Source organism: Callorhinus ursinus, unplaced genomic scaffold (genome assembly GCF_003265705.2).
Source record: "Callorhinus ursinus isolate GAN/ISIS: 27379988/994484 unplaced genomic scaffold, GSC_fseal_2.0 scaffold1, whole genome shotgun sequence".
NCBI lineage: Eukaryota > Metazoa > Chordata > Mammalia > Carnivora > Otariidae > Callorhinus > Callorhinus ursinus.
The window spans coordinates 39,327,737-39,345,061 of record NW_027397063.1 but is presented as its reverse complement, the minus strand read 5'-3'; the positions used below and the strand labels follow the sequence as shown (position 1 = coordinate 39,345,061).

Sequence of the window (17,325 nt, the reverse complement as noted above, 5' to 3'; positions counted from 1 at the left end):
AGCTCCGGTCATGATCTCAGAGTGGAGAGATCCAGCCCCACCTCAGACTCCACACTGGGCATGCTAAAAGGGGAGTCTGCTTCCCCCTTTCCCTTTCCCTCTCTCTCTCTCTCTATCTCTCAAATAAAAATAAATCTTTAAAAAATTTTTTTAAATAAATTAATCAGTTAATCAGTTGAACTTAATGATTATACCTATAGTAGACCTTCAGTTTGAAAAACTAAATTTCAATCCAAAGATCCAATCTAGGTCAATGACATCTATTCAAGGTATAATTCAGGGAGTGGAGAAAACTATGCACTAAATTATCTAAAAATTCATAAGTTAAAAATAGGATTTAGCATTTGTTGAGTGCTTATATTGTCCTAGATGTCATCTTAAACCTGTAAGTGTGTTAAAACTCATTTAATCATTTAATGACAGCTCTGTAAGGTAGATTTATTATTACTCCCATAATAGGAAAACTGAGGCACTGAAATGTTGAATAACTTGCGCAAGTTTACTCAGTTAGTAAGTGGTGACATCGGCATTTCAACAAGGCAGCCCGGCTCCAGAACTTTTTCTTTTTTTCTACTCAGGTACTTTCCCCCACCCCCTTATTCTCATGTGCACACTCCTAACCACCATATTTTATACTTGACGTTCTTCAATAACATATGTTATCAAAAGATCTATGGATAGTGGTTGTATTCAGAATTTTAAGTAAATCTAATACGTGGAAATCAAGGAAAAATCCACTAAGCCAAGGTTCTAGCCTCTTAATTAAAGAAACTGACTTTGAAAATGGGATCAGCAATTTAAACATCACTGATGTTAAAATAATTCATACCCCTCAGCCAATTACATAACAAAATTTATTCCTCCCAAACAAATCCCTTCCCTTTCATAATAATTGTTTTCTTGATTTAGAGAGTGGTTACATGAGGAAGTAAGAAGGGAGACTGGTAAAGGAGCAGAATAGAGATTAAGACTAAATAACACTATAGCTATCTAAAACCCAACCTTTTCCATCTGGACCTTTTTTTGAACCCCCAAATGCAACCTGTCCTCCAGGAGCAGTCCCATGAATTTGATTTATTATCAAGTTTGCCTCTTGAGGAAGTACTGTAATTGGGTAAAATGAAAGTCAAGCATCGTGTACAAATTATTTTCTGAGAATCAATAAACTCTCATTGACCTTTCCCCACAATCCACATTTCTTACTGTGCAAGAATTTCAGTTCTATGAAATTTGACCTCGGGGTTGGGAATATTGCAACCTACTAAAGTCTCTTGCTGGCCAGAGGCATAAGTGAATCCTATGATAGGAAGTGAAGAACAGAGCACCTGGAGATGAGTGGGAAAGGCACTCAGGATGGCAGAGAGGAGGAATTTTATAATCTAGAAGATTCAAGAATGTTCAATAAGGCATTATCATTGATGCTAATATGTTATAAGGTTAAGATATTCTCCCTAAGAGTTCAGAAAACATCCCCTACTATTATGATTATGGACATCTGTCTATGTTTACATCAGGTCTAGCTCAAGTTGGAAAATGTCAAGGGAAAGATGCACAATAAAACTTGGTTATATTTCATTTTACTTTCATCAAATGTGATTGGACCTAAACGCCACGCTGCTTCTTGTATTACAAGATTCATTGCTACTGGGAGCACAAATCCTACAGAGATAGAACACCTTATTGTCATTCACTCTGAAAACACATTCGATAGGGTGCATATTATTTGATAAAATTCCTAATGTGAAAAGGTTAGAGGTTTGACAAAACTTTGATTTGCTCCAACACTAAACCACTTAAGATTGCTGATCACACAGCCAAACAAAAGAGGCCATACACAACTGGAGAGATCTTAATGAAGCCAAAGTTCTGGAAATGGTTAGAGTGTTGCATGGCTTGGAGCAGAGGAAGAAAACTAAAATGGTGTCTGCTTAACTGCTGAAAATAAATCCATAATATCATTTATCTTAATATTTTGAGGCAAATTACAAAGAATTGGTAGCTATATTCTTTTACCTCTGAATACAACTATTTGACAACTTTTAGTCCAGTTTCTGGTTTTCATGTGATTCTTTCATTTGCTCGTCAGCTATGTTGGCAACTATATTCCAATCACTCTTCTAGGTGCAGGGAATGCAGATTAATAAGTTAGTTCCCTGCTTTCTTGGGGCTTTCATTCTTGGAATGGGGAGACAGCAGTAAGTGAGAGATTATCAGATGATAGAAGCCATGAGCAAAATACACGTGAAAGAGAGCAAATAGAATGATAACCTTAGACTGAGTGGACAGAAAAGGTCTAAGTCATCAAAGAGACAGCCATGTGAAATTCTGGATAAAGAGTGTTCCAGTAAACTGACATCATCATAGGAGATCTCCAAGTCTTGAGCTTCTTTTGGAAATTGCAAGAGTCATCAATAGTTTTGAAAAATTTCTTTACCAAACAAAACTTCAAAAGCATAGGATATCTTATTCCGGAAAGCCTAGATGGAGAAGATGTTACACTTAACAATGTATCTCACTGTGATGCTTTGGTGGAAAAAAAAGATTATTATTATTTAATGTTTTCATCAGTGGCATAAAAATGCCAAAGACTATTCTAGCAATTCTGAAAGAAGTCGTGTCTACTTCCATGAAATGCTATCAACTTCATCTGGACTAGGGCTTTAAACCATGACCTTTTACAAGAGGCCTTATTAAGCAGTAGGAGCAGAATAAAAAGCTTTTCTATACAACACAGATCCCTGGCATTCTAGAAGCCATGCCTTGAAGCACTTGTTTGATATTTAAACCAATGATTCATTGAAAAAAAATGAATAATTACACTTAGAATAATTAGACATAAGCTCATTCATGGCTTGTTTGATGGCCAGTAGATATTGGGGCTTATGTGAATGTGAGAAATCTTTCCATTAAAGGCAGTCACCGGGAGGAAAGCTGATAGAACATGAGCAGTTTTCCAGGCAATGCAGTCTGAATGTAATCTCTTTAGCTGTTCTAGAAGTTTAACAGCAGACAATCACATAACTTTGTGAAACTGAAGGAAGTACTTTGGCAAGACCTAGAAGACTGTGGCAAAGCTATAGCAGTTACTCCAAAAGTCTGTAAACACCATTTGAAGACTCAGAAAACCTTAAAAGTGAACATACTAATCTACACTCTATAAGCAGCGTTAATAATGTAGATCTCAATTAATTAATAATTGTAGATCTCACAAACAAGGTGACTTACCAAAGTGCCTAACCTTGCCTAGCAAAACATTCTACTGGTTACTGCTTATCTTTGTGAGTTAGGGATTTGGGGCATGGTTGCCTCAAAAAAAAAAAAAAAGAGAGATGAATTAATTGAGTTAACCTCGTCTTCCCTCTAGAAGGCAGAATATGTGGGAGTGAAGAGAAAGAAACTAAAGTCAGAATAATCTAGATTTAAATCCAGACCCAACACTCTCTAGCTAAGTAAGTAAGCTTGATATTTTCTGAGCCTGAGTTTCCCCATCAGTATCATGGATATAATAATAACTGCCTCAAAGGTAGTTGTTTGGATTAAATGAGATAAGCATACATCATAAACTTGTCAAATCATTTGTACACCTGAAGCTAATGTAATAATGTAACATTGTGTGTCAACTCCATTCGATTAAAACATTTTTTTAAGAAAAATTCAGAGCAAGGACACATTTGTCTCTTTTTTTTGAGGAGCTGGTATGCTTTTACTGTTGAACAAGGGTTTTTTGTTGCCTATTATGCTTCATCTGGGGTCTTAGCCCTCAGGAAGTTCAGGGATATGTCTCAGGGACTATGTTTTGTATTTATTTTTAGCAACTCCCTGTTTTCTTCCTTATAGTGTTTTATACTTTGGTCCTCATTTTAATGGTTCTATTGTGCCTGTGTCCTTTATAACTCACCACAAATTTCCCTTTTAAAGTAGATGTCATGTAATGGAGAGAAGGAGAAGAGGGAGGGAGGAAGGAAAGAACGATACCTTAAAAGTGCACTCTTTAAATAAAGTCTTATAAATTTAGCAGCCTTAATAGGGTGAAGCCTATAGTTCATAATTTTTCTAACTTTAAACAAAACTTAAACCAACAAATAAATAAACAAAACAAATAAAAACACATTTTTCTCAAGTTTAAATTCTATTGTTTTTGTTCTGGCAAATTTTCTCATGCTGATTATCCAAATGTTAGTTAGTTCCATGTTTTCCAGATAATGTTCTGAAGGGTGGGGAGGAGGGGAGGGCGATCAGACCCCTTCTCAGCTACCACTCCATCAACAGCTAATATATTTGATTTCTTTTGTTCCCAACAGTGGATCTTTGCAGCCATGCATTGTGCTTCTGCCGGTTCCCCAAACCTTCTATCCTCCTCAGTTAACTATCTTCTCAGAGGGCAGATCACCCCTTCTGCGGCTCTTTGGACTGGTTTTATTTACACTTATTTACTCAATTTTATTAGAATCCTTCTCTGTTTGTTACAAAAGGGAATACTCAGCACATCCAGCTTTGAATCCCTTTATGGAGAACGTCTGGCAGCCCAAGGGAACCAGCGCTGGGGTTATAGAAAGTCTTTGTTGTGAGTTTGGGGGGGGTCCTCTAACATCATTGTTTTACACACCATCGCTCCCCCTCCCACCTTCCAGTGTCAGCTCTAGCACACAGCAGTTTACTAACAAACATTTGCTGAACAACCAGAAAAATCATCTTCTAGGTAATCTTCATTTTTGAGTAGTTAACACGTGGAAAGTGAGAACTTTGTGCACAAACCGTACGATTTTATTTACAATCCTAGTGAGAACATCCCTAGACTTTCTTCTTGAGATGAAATTCCATTCTGCACATGTTTGATTATGTGGGTATGTATGTGTGTGTCCATACTGAGTTATCTTTTGTGGATTTAGCTAAACAGACCCAAACGTGTGTTAGTAATGATTTTAATTAAGCTGTTACCCAGTCAGGAGTTAAAAAGAGCAAGAAGAGGCTAATCAAACTAGGTAATTCATCACCATGCCCACTCACACTCACATATTCCGATTCACGTGTGTGCAACCATATGCTAGCCATCGACTGACCCTTGCCTGTTGCATTTCACACATGACACCTTGGTGGGCAACCTCAGCCCAGACATGGCTATTTGCAGTACTGGTGTGTTAGGTGTCAGGGACAGAGGCTCAATACCTTCTCCTGATTTGAGTTAAACATAGAAAGTTAAAAGATAAACATAACATAGTTAACCATAAACAATATTACCTCTCTGGATCTTAAGCACAGTCATCCAGATGCCCAGTCCCAAAACGATGGTCGTCAGCAGTCCACACACAATGGCTGTCAGCACCCTGAGGTCACACGCACGGCAGGAAGCCATGGAGAAGCCAAGCCACAAATCCACTCCTGGCTGAAAAACAACTAGTGTCTTTCTTCTTGAGCCAAGAAGCTTAATCAGAAACTATTCTAAAATATAAAAATAATTCCTCCTTTCAGTGATCTATCAGGCAGAAGTCCTCATTTTTCAGGACTTTGTAGGTTAATCAGACAGGATGCAGTTTGAATCACCTAATGAAAGGTACGCATTGCTCTCACTGCAATTTCCTCGTCCTTCACTGAATGAGAGCATGAAAAAAAGGTTGGAATTATGGGAAGAGAAGATAACTGAGGGTCATAAAGAAGAAAAGGAGGGAATAGTTAACAGGGTCAAAGTATAAATGTCCAGATAAGCAAGAAGGTGGGGAAGGGAGCAAAAAAATAAAAGTCATCTTCTTACACTTCAGTTTTAGGGGGATCTAGCTGAGGTAGACTAACAGGTGCTTCAGGCCACACAGACTCCCTCTTGTCAACAAGGGGGAGTGACACACACACACAATTCTAGTCCTTGCACTTTTTTAAAAGAGCCCACATTTTGAAAGCTGCAGTGGGTGAGTGGGCTTTATTAGCACGGGGTGAGTTTTGCAAAGCACAAAATCCCAGTACTACAACCCACCTGTTATGTGCTGAATTGCGTCTCCCTAAAAATTCCTATGTTGAAGTTCTAACCCCCAGTACCTCAGAATGTGACGTTATTTGGAGATAGGGTCATCACAGAGGTAAGCAAGCTTAAATGAGGTCATTGGAGCGGGCTCTAAACCAGTAAAACCAGTGTCCTTATAAGAGGAAATTTGCACAGAGATATGCAGAGGCAAGAATTTAGGAAGAAACACAGGGAGAAGATGGTTGTCCACAGACCAAGGAAAGAGACCTGGGACAGAGCCTTCCTCTGAGCCCTCAGAAGGAACCAACACTGCTGGCACCTTTATTTTGGATTTCTAGCCTCCAGAACTGTGAGACAATAAATTTTTGTTGCTTTAAGCCGCTCAGTTGTAGTACTTTGTTGCAGCAACCCTAGCAGATGAAGTCACCATCTGGATCAATGTAAGCTGGTGTCTGCAGCTGCAGCTCTGACCCTCTCCTGCCCAGGCTCTCATGTTCTTTCCCCCCATCCCCACTCCACCATCAGCTGAAAGACTGGAGGAATGAATATTCACCTCAATCAGAGTCCTGTTCCTGGGGGATTCGGAAAGATTTTACAAAAGAGGACACATTTAAGCTGACTTTTTCAACCCCCAAAACAACTATATGTTTCCCCTATTCTCTCTAATACTCACTTTGTCAAAATACAGCTTTAGGGGACATGAACATAGGGCTCTAACCTTTACCCCACCCAAGGATTTCAGAAAAACACATCGATGTACCCCAAAATGGAAGAACTTAGAAGTAACGCTGCAGCAGCACAGCATAAATGAATGTGAATCCACTGTTTCATTTGCTGTAAATATATTTTTAAAAATCTGTTTCTGAGATGTCTGCATGTATATGCACAGAAAATGTCGGGAAGGGTACATTAAAAATAATTCTTCTTGGGAATCTGAGAGATCTAAGGAACTCATTTTTCATTTTACACCCTTTATGATTTGAAGTTTTTAACTTTCTCATTTAATATTTTTTCAATTATAACAATAATGAATATATCTATTATTCTTTCAATAATAAAAGGGATCATTTTAAATAAATAATGTCTAAGAAAAGGAAGTAGCACTTACGAAGTGCCTAGAATATACCAAGCACTGTGCTATGCACTTTATGTATCTTTATCTCATTTATTCTGCAACAGGTATTTTTTGCCCATTGTATGAATGAGGAGATGAGACTTGGGCAGGCATCACACTAAACAGGAGCTCTCTGGTTAAGGAACTTTGAGTGACATTAGGCTACACAAAGGTAATACTTTTCTTCAACTCTAGGATTTCTTAGAGCCTTTATTTTTTTAAAAAGATTTTATTTATTTATTTCAGAGCGAGAGAGAGAGATTGAGCACAATCATGAGTGGGGGCGGGGAGGGAGAAGCAAACTCCCTGCTGAGCGGGAAGCCCAAAGCAGGGCTAGATCCCAGGACCCTGGGACCATGACCCAAGCTGAAGGCAGATGCCCAACAGACTGAGCCACCCAGGCACCCCTCTTAGAGCTTTTAATATGTCACATACATTGTGAATTGTCAAGTTCCCAGTGTTGACCACAGAATCCTCTTCTCGAGAAGAATTTCTCAGAGATAGCAAACTTTCAGAATGTGCTTTGGAGACACTGCCCTGCATGATCATCTGCAGAAAGGTCTTACTTAGTTGAGCAGAGTGACTAAAGGAACTGATCATGGGGCCCATGTTTGCCATAGCGTGATGGAATTTTTCCCTTGTTGTATTTCAAACATTTTGAAGGGGCTGTAGTCTGGTGACTGAAAAATTGACTTGGGTGGTTCTCAGACATTTTCTCCTCCACACTCGATGGAAATGCTGGAATCCTGGGATGTTATAATGGCTGTAGCTTCTTAGTACTTTCATATTTTCATTTATATGCCAACTATCCAGCTAGGAACTCTAGAAATTTATGGAATAGAAGAAATTCCTAGGCACAGATATTTAGATGTTGACACTTATATTAGAGCATGAATTTCTGTTGGTTATAGACAAATATATAGACATCAGTTTTATACACACACACACACACATATCAAGATCACAAAAAGGAACAGGAAAAGGAAAAAAACTAAACAGGGAATAATTCATTTATTCATTTGTTCTACTCAATGCACACATTGTGCTAGGTGCTGAGGATGATAGAGTAAACAAGAGAGGCAAAGTCCCTGCCCTCGCACAGCTTATACTCAGGGATACCTGAATTTGTACTGACAATGTCTCTAGTTTGCTTGGTGACCCTAGACAAGCCATAAGCATCTGAAACTCCATTTTTTCATATTTTAAACAACCTAGTTGAGGCCTTCCCTTCCTGAAAATTTTAGTCCTAAAGTTATTAGTTGAAGAACAAGGCAGGTGTCTATAGTGGGAGTAGAGATGAGCAATAGACCAGAGCAGATGTCAGAGCCCATTGTATGAATGAGGAAATGAGACTAGGGGAGGGCAAAGGGTGCAAGAGAGCCTGGCATGAGATGTCAGGTTAGAAGCAGAGTGACTAAGGCATTCATGTGATGGGGAGGGACAGCCTCACAACCAAGGGGTGAGGAAAGCCTTCAGGCAAAAGGCAGCCCAATTGTGGGAAATCAAAGCCAGAGCAGGGAGAGGAGTGCATTCCTTTAGAGACCAAAAAAGGTCACAGGGCATCTGCATGCGTGGGCTGGTTGGTGTGGGAATTCAGAGCCAGCGTTGAGGAGGGTGTCCACATGGAGTGGCAGCCTAGCATAAGGAGTCAGACCCCAAGCAAAGAAAGAAGAGTGTCCACGCCATAGGGTGATGGAATTTTTCCATCATAGGTATGGAAACATAGGTAAGATGGGGCTGAAGATCAGAGATTAGTTATATATAGGATGACCAGTCAAATAGGTAAACATATAAGAATAAGGAGAGCCAAGTTCCTTACTCTAAGAGAAGGGAATTACAAATTTGTAAAGGAACAAAACTTGAATTCCACAAGAATTTCAAAACAGGTCATGAGAAAAATGGAGAAAGAAAAGCTACAGGAGGCTAATTCTGGAGGAAGCAATATCCTTTAAAGGAAATGGCTATCAGATAAATGCATGAATGCAGTTATGAACTTCTTATCCAAAAGAGGAAAACTGATGGCTGCAATAAAGTCAAGTATTTCAAGGGAAGGAAGGGGTGTGATATTACTTCTTATTTCTAATATTTGAACTAAATAATTTCCAGTATGACTTAAAAAAATAGAAACTTAGAATGTTGGATTGGAAATGGATGTATGTATCAATACAAACTCATGGTTTTCTATATATATTAATAATAATATATTTCAATATATAGTTAATAAATACATTTTATATAAAAATAGATGCAAAACTGTGAATATATACACAAATATATATGTGTGCATGTTTATGATATATATCATACATTAACATACATATATTCTCTAGTTCTGGCCATTCATAGGCCCTGAAACAATGACATCCCATTAGTCTTAAACACACATATTGTACACCTGAAACAAATATAATACTGTGTGTTAACTGTAGTGGAATTAAAATTTTTAAAAACGGGGTAGGGGGGAAGAAGCTAGAATTCCTCCTTTAGAAAGAGAGTGAAAGCTGCTGGTTTGGGCTCTTTTTCCTTCCTTTCCCATCAGTGGATAGAAGAAGCAATGATTCAGGTGTAGCTGGTACAGGTTCAGGGCTGATGCTCAAGTGTTTGGAACAGGGCTGTTGTGCAGTAGTCTTTGGATACAGGCCAGCTCCTGGAGCATACTGCACATGCGTGAGCAGTCTGCTCTTTGGAATGAAGGTATCTCAATCAGCCAGGGGAGGGAGGCAAGCTAGCCAACCATTACGGTGCTTACTCCATCAAGCCAGGCACCAAGCCCTCAGTGGCAGGACTGCAGTCATTCCTTCGGTATAACAGAATCTGTTGGTTCTAGGTTAACACTAGAACCATGGTGAGAGCTCCCCCCCTATCCCTGGGTTTTCTCTGTGTGAATGAGAGCACCATCTCCCCTTTCTGGGACTCCGGAAATAATTAGAAATACAGCAAGGGGATGGGAATGCCTACACTGAAGGCCAAAGTTTTTCACTCCACATGAGAATTGGATAAAACCGAGTATCAAGAAAACAGTCAAGGGGCACCTGAGTGGCTCAGTCATTAAGCGGCTGCCTTCGGCTCAGGTCATGATCCCAGGGTCCTGGGATCGAGCCCCGCATCAGGCTCCCTGCTCAGCGGGAAGCCTGCTTCTCCCTCTCCCACTCCCCCTGCTTGTGTTCCCTCTCTCGCTGTCTCTCTGTCAAATAAATAAAATCTTAAAAAAAAAAAAGAAAAGAAAACAGTCAACAAAACTAAAAGCAACCTATGGAATGGGAGAAGATATTTGCAAATGACGTAACAGATAAAGGTCTGGTATCCAGAATCTATAAAGAACTTATCAAACTCAACACCCAAAAAACTAATAATCCAGTCAATAAATGGGCAAAAGACATGAACAGACACTTTTCCAAAGAAGACATACAAATGGCCAATAGACACAGGAAAAAATGCTCCACATCACTTGCCATCAGGGAAATACAAATCAAAACCACAATTACATACCACCTTACACCAGTTAGAATGGCCAAAATTGACAAGTCAGGGAACAACAAATGTTGGAGAGGTTGTGGAAAAAGGGGAACCCTCTTACACTGTGTTGGTGGGAATGTAAGCTGGAACAGCCACTCTGGAAAACAGTATGGAGGTTCCTCAAGAAGTTAAAAAATAGAACTGCCCTATGACCCAGCAATTGCACTACTGGGTGTTTACCCCAAAGATACAGATGCAGTGAAAAGAAGGGGGCACATGCATCCCAGTGTTCATGGCAGCCATGTCCGCAATAGCCAGACTGCGGAAGGAGCTGAGATGTCCTTCAACAGGTGAATGGATAAAGAAGATGTGGTCCATATATACAATGGAATATTACTCAGCCGTCAGAAAGGATGAATACCTACCATTTATATTGACATGGATGGAACTGGAGGATATTATGCTAAATGAAATAAGTCAAGCAGAGAAAAATAATTATCATATGGTTTCACTCATATGTGGAACATAAGGAACAGTGCAGAGGATCATAGGGGAAGGGAGGGAAAACTGAATGGGAAAAAATGGGGAGACAAACCATGAGAGACTCTTAACTCCGGGAAACAAACTGAGGGTTGCGGAAAGGGAGGTGGGTGGGGGGAGGGGGGTAACCAGGTGATGGGCATTAAGAAGGGCACATGATGTGATGGGCACTGGGTGTTATAGGCAACTAATGAATCATTGAATACTACGTCAAAAATTAGTGAACTATATGTTGGCTAATTGAATTAAAAAAAATAAAAATGAGAATCAGGTGTCTAGTTCCGTTTTCTCTTGCCCCCAAAGTGAGGACAGCTTTCTTCCAACACCTCTAGCAATTTGAGCATCAAAATAATGTTCTAATTATAACCCATTAAATAAAATAGGAAATTACTGAATCCGAAACTCTGGGGGTGGGGCCAGCAATCTGTGTTTTAACTAGTCCTCCATCTTGATGCCCGCTGAAGTTTATAATCACTGTTCAATGGTAATTTTCCCAAAGGAAGTGAATCAAGCTTGCAGTAAACCAGCAAATGGCAAGACATTAAATGGCCTTTTTGTGTCTTAGGACATTCTTTTGTTAATGTTTATGGAAGTCTTGCCAGATTTTCAAATAAGCCTGCTCAAATTCACAAGGAGCCTGTATTTCTGTCATCTGTGAAACCACTATTCTTCATTTTATCTTATTCATTTATTTAACCAGACTCTTAATGAGCTTATACCCAGAAGCATCAAGAAGTTCTGGAATCCCTTTTCTTTCCCTACCATTTGAACTGTGACCCCAACAGAGAGTTAATTACACAGAAACCTGCTTACCTTACCTCCTATGACACTAATGACAAAGGCCAATCTCATCTTTCCCACCTGTTATTCCTTAGCGATGAGCCTGAGTTTCTCCATTAGAAAACCTCCCAATGGCATTTGCTGCCCCTTCGTTAGTGAAAACTCTGAGCCACTGCTAACAGAGAAACCCTTGAGTTCACCTTTTTATCTATACAACCCCCCCACCTCTATTTCTACCTGGTGGTCAATGGAGGGCAGGGAGAGAGGTACCGAAAAAGCTTTCCTGGGCCAAGGGGAAGTCACTCACTCACTGACCTTTCTTTGTGCCTTTCCACTTTCCTCTCCTCTAGATGCCTTGGTTCTTCAGGTGCCTCCTATGTTCTCTAGACCCAGGTGTTCTAGCTCTTGAGGCTCTTGAGGGTCTGGAGGACTGATTGCTCCAGAGAGGAAAAACCAGCACCATTTTGTGAAAGTAATTCACTTAACACTAGCAGAAGTTTGGTGCCTATGAAACTAAAATATGTGTCCACAGAAGATGCTGGACTCTGATTAATGTAACTCTGAATTAATCTCTCTGTGCTACAGGAGGTGAAAGAAAAGGAGCCCTCAAATTCTTTTCTCGTTTGAAGTTTACTTCTGCATCATGCTCCAGAGAACTTCAATTCCTCTCTTCATCTCTTCTGACTTGGTCCCTTATCTTTCTTTTTCCATTTTCTCCTCCTCTATTCCTTCCCGTTTATATCCCCCGAATCTGAACTGATAACCACAGGTGTGTGAGTAAGACTGAAAGAAGAGAGAATTGGTCAATTATGGGGCGGTTGAGAGACGTAGTGTAGGAAGTAGTTTAATTTTCTCCTTTCCTTTCTAAAAAGCCTCATTCAGGTGAAATGCAGGACCCAAAATTTACAGTAAATAAAAAAGAGCCTCAGCCAAGAAACGCTAGTCCCGTATGAACACTAGTCCTTCTGAAAATAGTAGTATGAAATCATAAGCTTGTCTGAGGTGAGATGACTTGGTATTTTCGATGTCCTACATAAAATCCCACTATTTTTATTATTATTATTTTTTAATTTTATGTTATGTTAATCACCATACATTACATCATTAGTTTTTGATGTAGTGTTCCATGATTCATTGTTTGCATATAATATTTTTATTTTTTTAAAAGATTTTATTTATTTATTTGAGAGGGAGAGGGAGAGAAAAAGCACAAGGGAGGGGCAGAGGGAAGAGAAGCAGACTCACCGCGGAGCAGGGAACCTGATGTGGGACTCTGTCCCAGGACCCTGGGATCATGACCTGAGCCGAAGGCAAACGCTTAACTGACTGGCACCCAAATCCCACTATTTTTATCTTGACAAGATAGTATTCTGGATCCTAAATCTCTCCATTTAGTATAATTATTTTATTGTTAATATTTAATTGATTACTAATTAATTGTTAAATTAATTGGCCGATATACCTTTTTTTGTTTTGTTTCTGGAGAATCCTGAATTATACAGGAACCACGTTGCAACAGACACCGTGCATTTTCTAGATAAGACCCATAATCCCCAGAAAGCTTAATAATAGTGTATGATACTCAAGGAGTTTGTGATCTAGTTAGAGAACAGGCATATAAGATGTTAAAGCACATCAAAGATAATAATGCAGAAGTCACTAGTTGGTAAATGATTTACTCCACGAGTGTTTACTCTACATTCCTATCTGAGGAATATTGGAATGGATGACAAAAAGGCCAGTTACGGAAACTTGCCAACCTGTGTGGGGCCATAAAACAGCAAAAATGTATTAACTAAGCCAAGTTATCAGCTTGTTTCTCAATAAGGTGACTATATTTTATAGCTGGTAATAGAACTTGGGAGAGAGAATATTTTCATCCCTGGCATTTGCCATATTATGCTCAGCGTACATTTTCCAGTTCAAATACATGCCTTATTTTGAAAACTAAAACATTAAGCTTCAAACTGATGTTAAGCTTAAGTGCCAGTTAAGGTCATGGATATATTAGCTTTTTAAAAATTTTAAAGATTTTATGGGGCGCCTGGGTGGCTCAGTTGGTTAAGCAACTGCCTTTGGCTCAGGTCATGATCCTGGAGTCCCCTGATCGAGTCCCGCATCGGGCTCCCTGCTCAGCAGGGAGTCTGCTTCTCCCTCTGACCCTCTTCCCTCTCGTGCTCTCTCTATCTCATTCTCTCTCTCAAATAAATAAATAAAATCTTTAAAAAATAATAAAAATTTTAAAGATTTTAAAAATTAAGATTTTAAAAAATAACCCAAACTCTACCTCTAACAATGTTTGTGGTCTGACTCGTTCTTCTAGGATGTGACCCTGGTACTTTGTCTTATGAGTTGTGTTGCCACGCTCTGCCACTAGGAGGTAGCATCGTTGCTATTGTCATTTCTGCTGTTCATTTATATTCAGTACTTAGCCATTCATCCAGTCTAATCCCCAATGTGATTGTATTTGGAAGTGAGGCCTTTGGAAGGTAATCAGGTAATCAGAGAAGGGCCCTCATGCTGGGATTAATTTCCTTATAAAGAAGATACTGGAGGGAGACAATCTGTCTCTGCACGTGAGGATACAAGACAGTCTGCAAACCAGAAAGGCCTTCACCAAACACCAGGTCTGCTGGTTTCTTGATCTTGGACTTCCCACCCTCCAGAACCATAAGAAATAAATATTTGCTGTTCACACCACACAGTCTATGGTACTCTGTGATAGCAGCCCAAACTGACTAAGACAATGTCTGGCCAGATATTTGAACAGAAGCTGTGTGGGGAGCAGGGATGGGGCAGATGGTCTTTAGAATGAGGCAGGTCCATCTAAGAAGGAACTGAGCTATTCATTATGCAGTAGTGTCACCTCTAAAGTGGAAAGAGCCCCAACTTTTGGTGTCAGAAGACTTATATTCTGTCATGGGCTCAGCACAAATTGACTGCATGATCTCGGACAAATCACTAACTCTCTGGTCTCCAAGTCCTCACCTATAGACAACCTCTTTTCTCTAAATAATATCTTCCTTTGATTTTTCTCTCATTTTTCTGTTCCTATGGCTCACTTTCCAATGCTACAAGTTGAGAAGGATTCCTTCGGAGTTACAGTAGAGACAAAAGAAGTACGGTTGCTGCTGGTGGGCCGGGCCAGGCTGGAAGTAGGAAACCAGGCGTGGGCTCCCCAGTGCCCTGATCTCGCCACGCTGCAGTGTGACCCAGTCGGTGGTGGTTGTACTGGTCAGCCGGTGTGTGGAAACCAGATGGGCTGCTGCTTCCGGGATCTGGCACTAAGGGAGCATGCCAAGGCCAACCAGACAGGAATTTATAATGAGGCAATAAACAGCTTCCTTAGAAATGTGGATATCAGAGTGGTTGGTGACAGTGACAGTATTTCCAAGGGGAAAATTTGTTCTTTGAATGCATCAGCTGTCTTGACTGACATGGAGCAAAGAGTAGTAAATGAAATTCTGTAGGGCCCATTGAGAGATGTGTTTGATAGCAAGCAGCTCATCACCGATATTTCTGGCTCAAGGAATAATTGGGCTGCGGGTCACCAAGTTTTTGGCAGTCTTTATGAAGAACAGATTCTAGAGAAACTCAGAAAGTTGGCAAAGCCCTGTGATTGTTTGCAGTGTTTTTTAATTATATATTCCACGGGAGGAGGAACAGGATCTGGACTTGGCACATTTCTCTTGAAGGTGCTTGAGGGTGAATTCCCAGAACTATACAGATTCATGACTTCAATTTATCCTTCTGAAGAGGATGATGTCATAACCTTGCCTTATAATAGCATCTCGGCAATGAAGGGACTTAATGAGCATGCAGACTGTGTGGTGCCCACTAACAACGAATCTTTATCTGACATCATTAGCAAGATTGACCTCATGGTGAATTCTGGAAAGCTGAGTACAACAATAAAGCCAAAGAGTCTGGTTACTTCAAGTGCCGGGGCTTTTTGAAAAGTGGCACCAGAAGCCCTTGGATGCAATGAACCCCACTGTGGCAAATTTGCTGCTGAAACTAAGAAGCTCTGCAAGACTTAAAGGGTCCCTTAATATGGATGAAATCAGCATGAATTGAGTTTCTTTTCCTGAAGTGCCTTATCTTGTGTCAAGCCTAACACCTCTATATACACTAGCAAATGTTCACATTCCTACCTGAAGGCTCAATCAGATGTTTTCAGATGCCTTTAGTAAAGATCACCAACTCAGTCAGGCTGACTCCATAATCTCTACCTTGCCTGCACCTTTATGGTTAGAAGAAATATACCAGTTGCAGGGTGTCAGATCTTCACAGACATATTGAATGAGTAAAACCTTCTGTATGGCTTGTCTCCTGGAATCAAGAAAGCTGGATTCTTGTGATGAAATCCAATCTGTTGGATTCATCACAATCTGTTGATGATAGCAGTGTGTGAAATTAGTGATGTCCTTGTACTTTAACTTCAAACATTTGTCTTCAGAAAACTACCCTTTTCTAAAATTGAGAAAACAGGGTCCTTCAACATTTTACTTTATTTATAGTCTCACATTTAGGCATTTATACAATGATAATCATGCCTTCAATAAAAATCTTATACAGGCAAATTTTTATATTTATTTATAATTGATTTTTTCATATTCTGTTTAAAATCTGATTCTTTAAAACAAGCAGGAGGAGTAGTAGAAAAACACAATATAAATACTTCTGTGTAATACCTCCTAACTTTGTAGGGATAGGTTTTATTACAACTATTAAGGAGGTCTTGTTCTCCTTTGGGTAACCACTTGTTTGCACTCAAAAGAATCATAATTTATGTTTATTTTAGCATGCATGTATATTAAATTATCCGTAAATATAATGCTTTTTTTTACTTTATTTTTTTATTTTGTTATGTTATGTTAATCACCATACATTACATCATTAGTTTTTGATGTAGTGTTCCATGATTCATTGATTGTGCATAACACCCAGTGCTCCATTCAGTACGTGCCCTCTTTAATACCCATCACCAGGCTAACCCACCCCCCACCCCCCTCCCCTCTAGAACCCCCAGTTTGTTTCTCAGAGTCCATAGTCTCTCATGGTTTATCTCCCCCTCTGATATCCCCCCCTTCATTTTTACCTTCCTACTATGTTGTTGTTGTTGTTTTTTAACATATATCATTTGTTTCAGAGGTACAGGTCTATGATTCAACAGTCTTACACAATTCACAATGCTCACCATAGCACATACCTTCCCAATGTCTATCACCCAGCCACCCCATGCCTCCCACCCCCCACCACTCCCGCAACCCTCAGTTTGTTTCCTGAGATTAAGAATTCCTCATATCAGGGGCGCCTGGGTGGCTCAGTCGTTAAGCGTCTGCCTTCGGCTCAGGTCATGGTCCCAGGGTCCTGGGATCGAGCCCCGCATCGGGCTCCCTGCTAGGCGGGAGGCCTGCTTCTCCCTCTCCCACTTTCCCTGCTTGTGTTCCTTCTCTCGCTGTGTCTCTCTCTGTCAAAT

General features: G+C 39.9%; 1 protein-coding gene and 1 pseudogene across 4 annotated transcripts in view; one reads left to right on the top strand and one right to left on the bottom strand.

The window, feature by feature from the left end:
* ADGRG7 (adhesion G protein-coupled receptor G7) overlaps positions 1–5,573 on the bottom strand; it is a 67,536-nt gene extending 61,963 nt beyond the window's left edge. For all 4 annotated transcript variants that reach the window (XR_012380550.1, XM_073899945.1, XM_073900034.1 and 1 more), the window contains exon 1: positions 5,239–5,573. Coding sequence is in view for 3 of the 4 variants with exons in the window: in XM_073899945.1 (XP_073756046.1) it covers positions 5,239–5,353 (115 nt within the window). In the remaining variant the exon portion in view is untranslated. The remainder of the gene's footprint in view (positions 1–5,238) is intronic.
* A 4,157-nt stretch (positions 5,574–9,730) lies between these two features.
* Positions 9,731–16,257, top strand: LOC112818576 (tubulin epsilon chain pseudogene; annotated as a pseudogene).
* Positions 16,258–17,325: the final 1,068 nt, after the last annotated feature.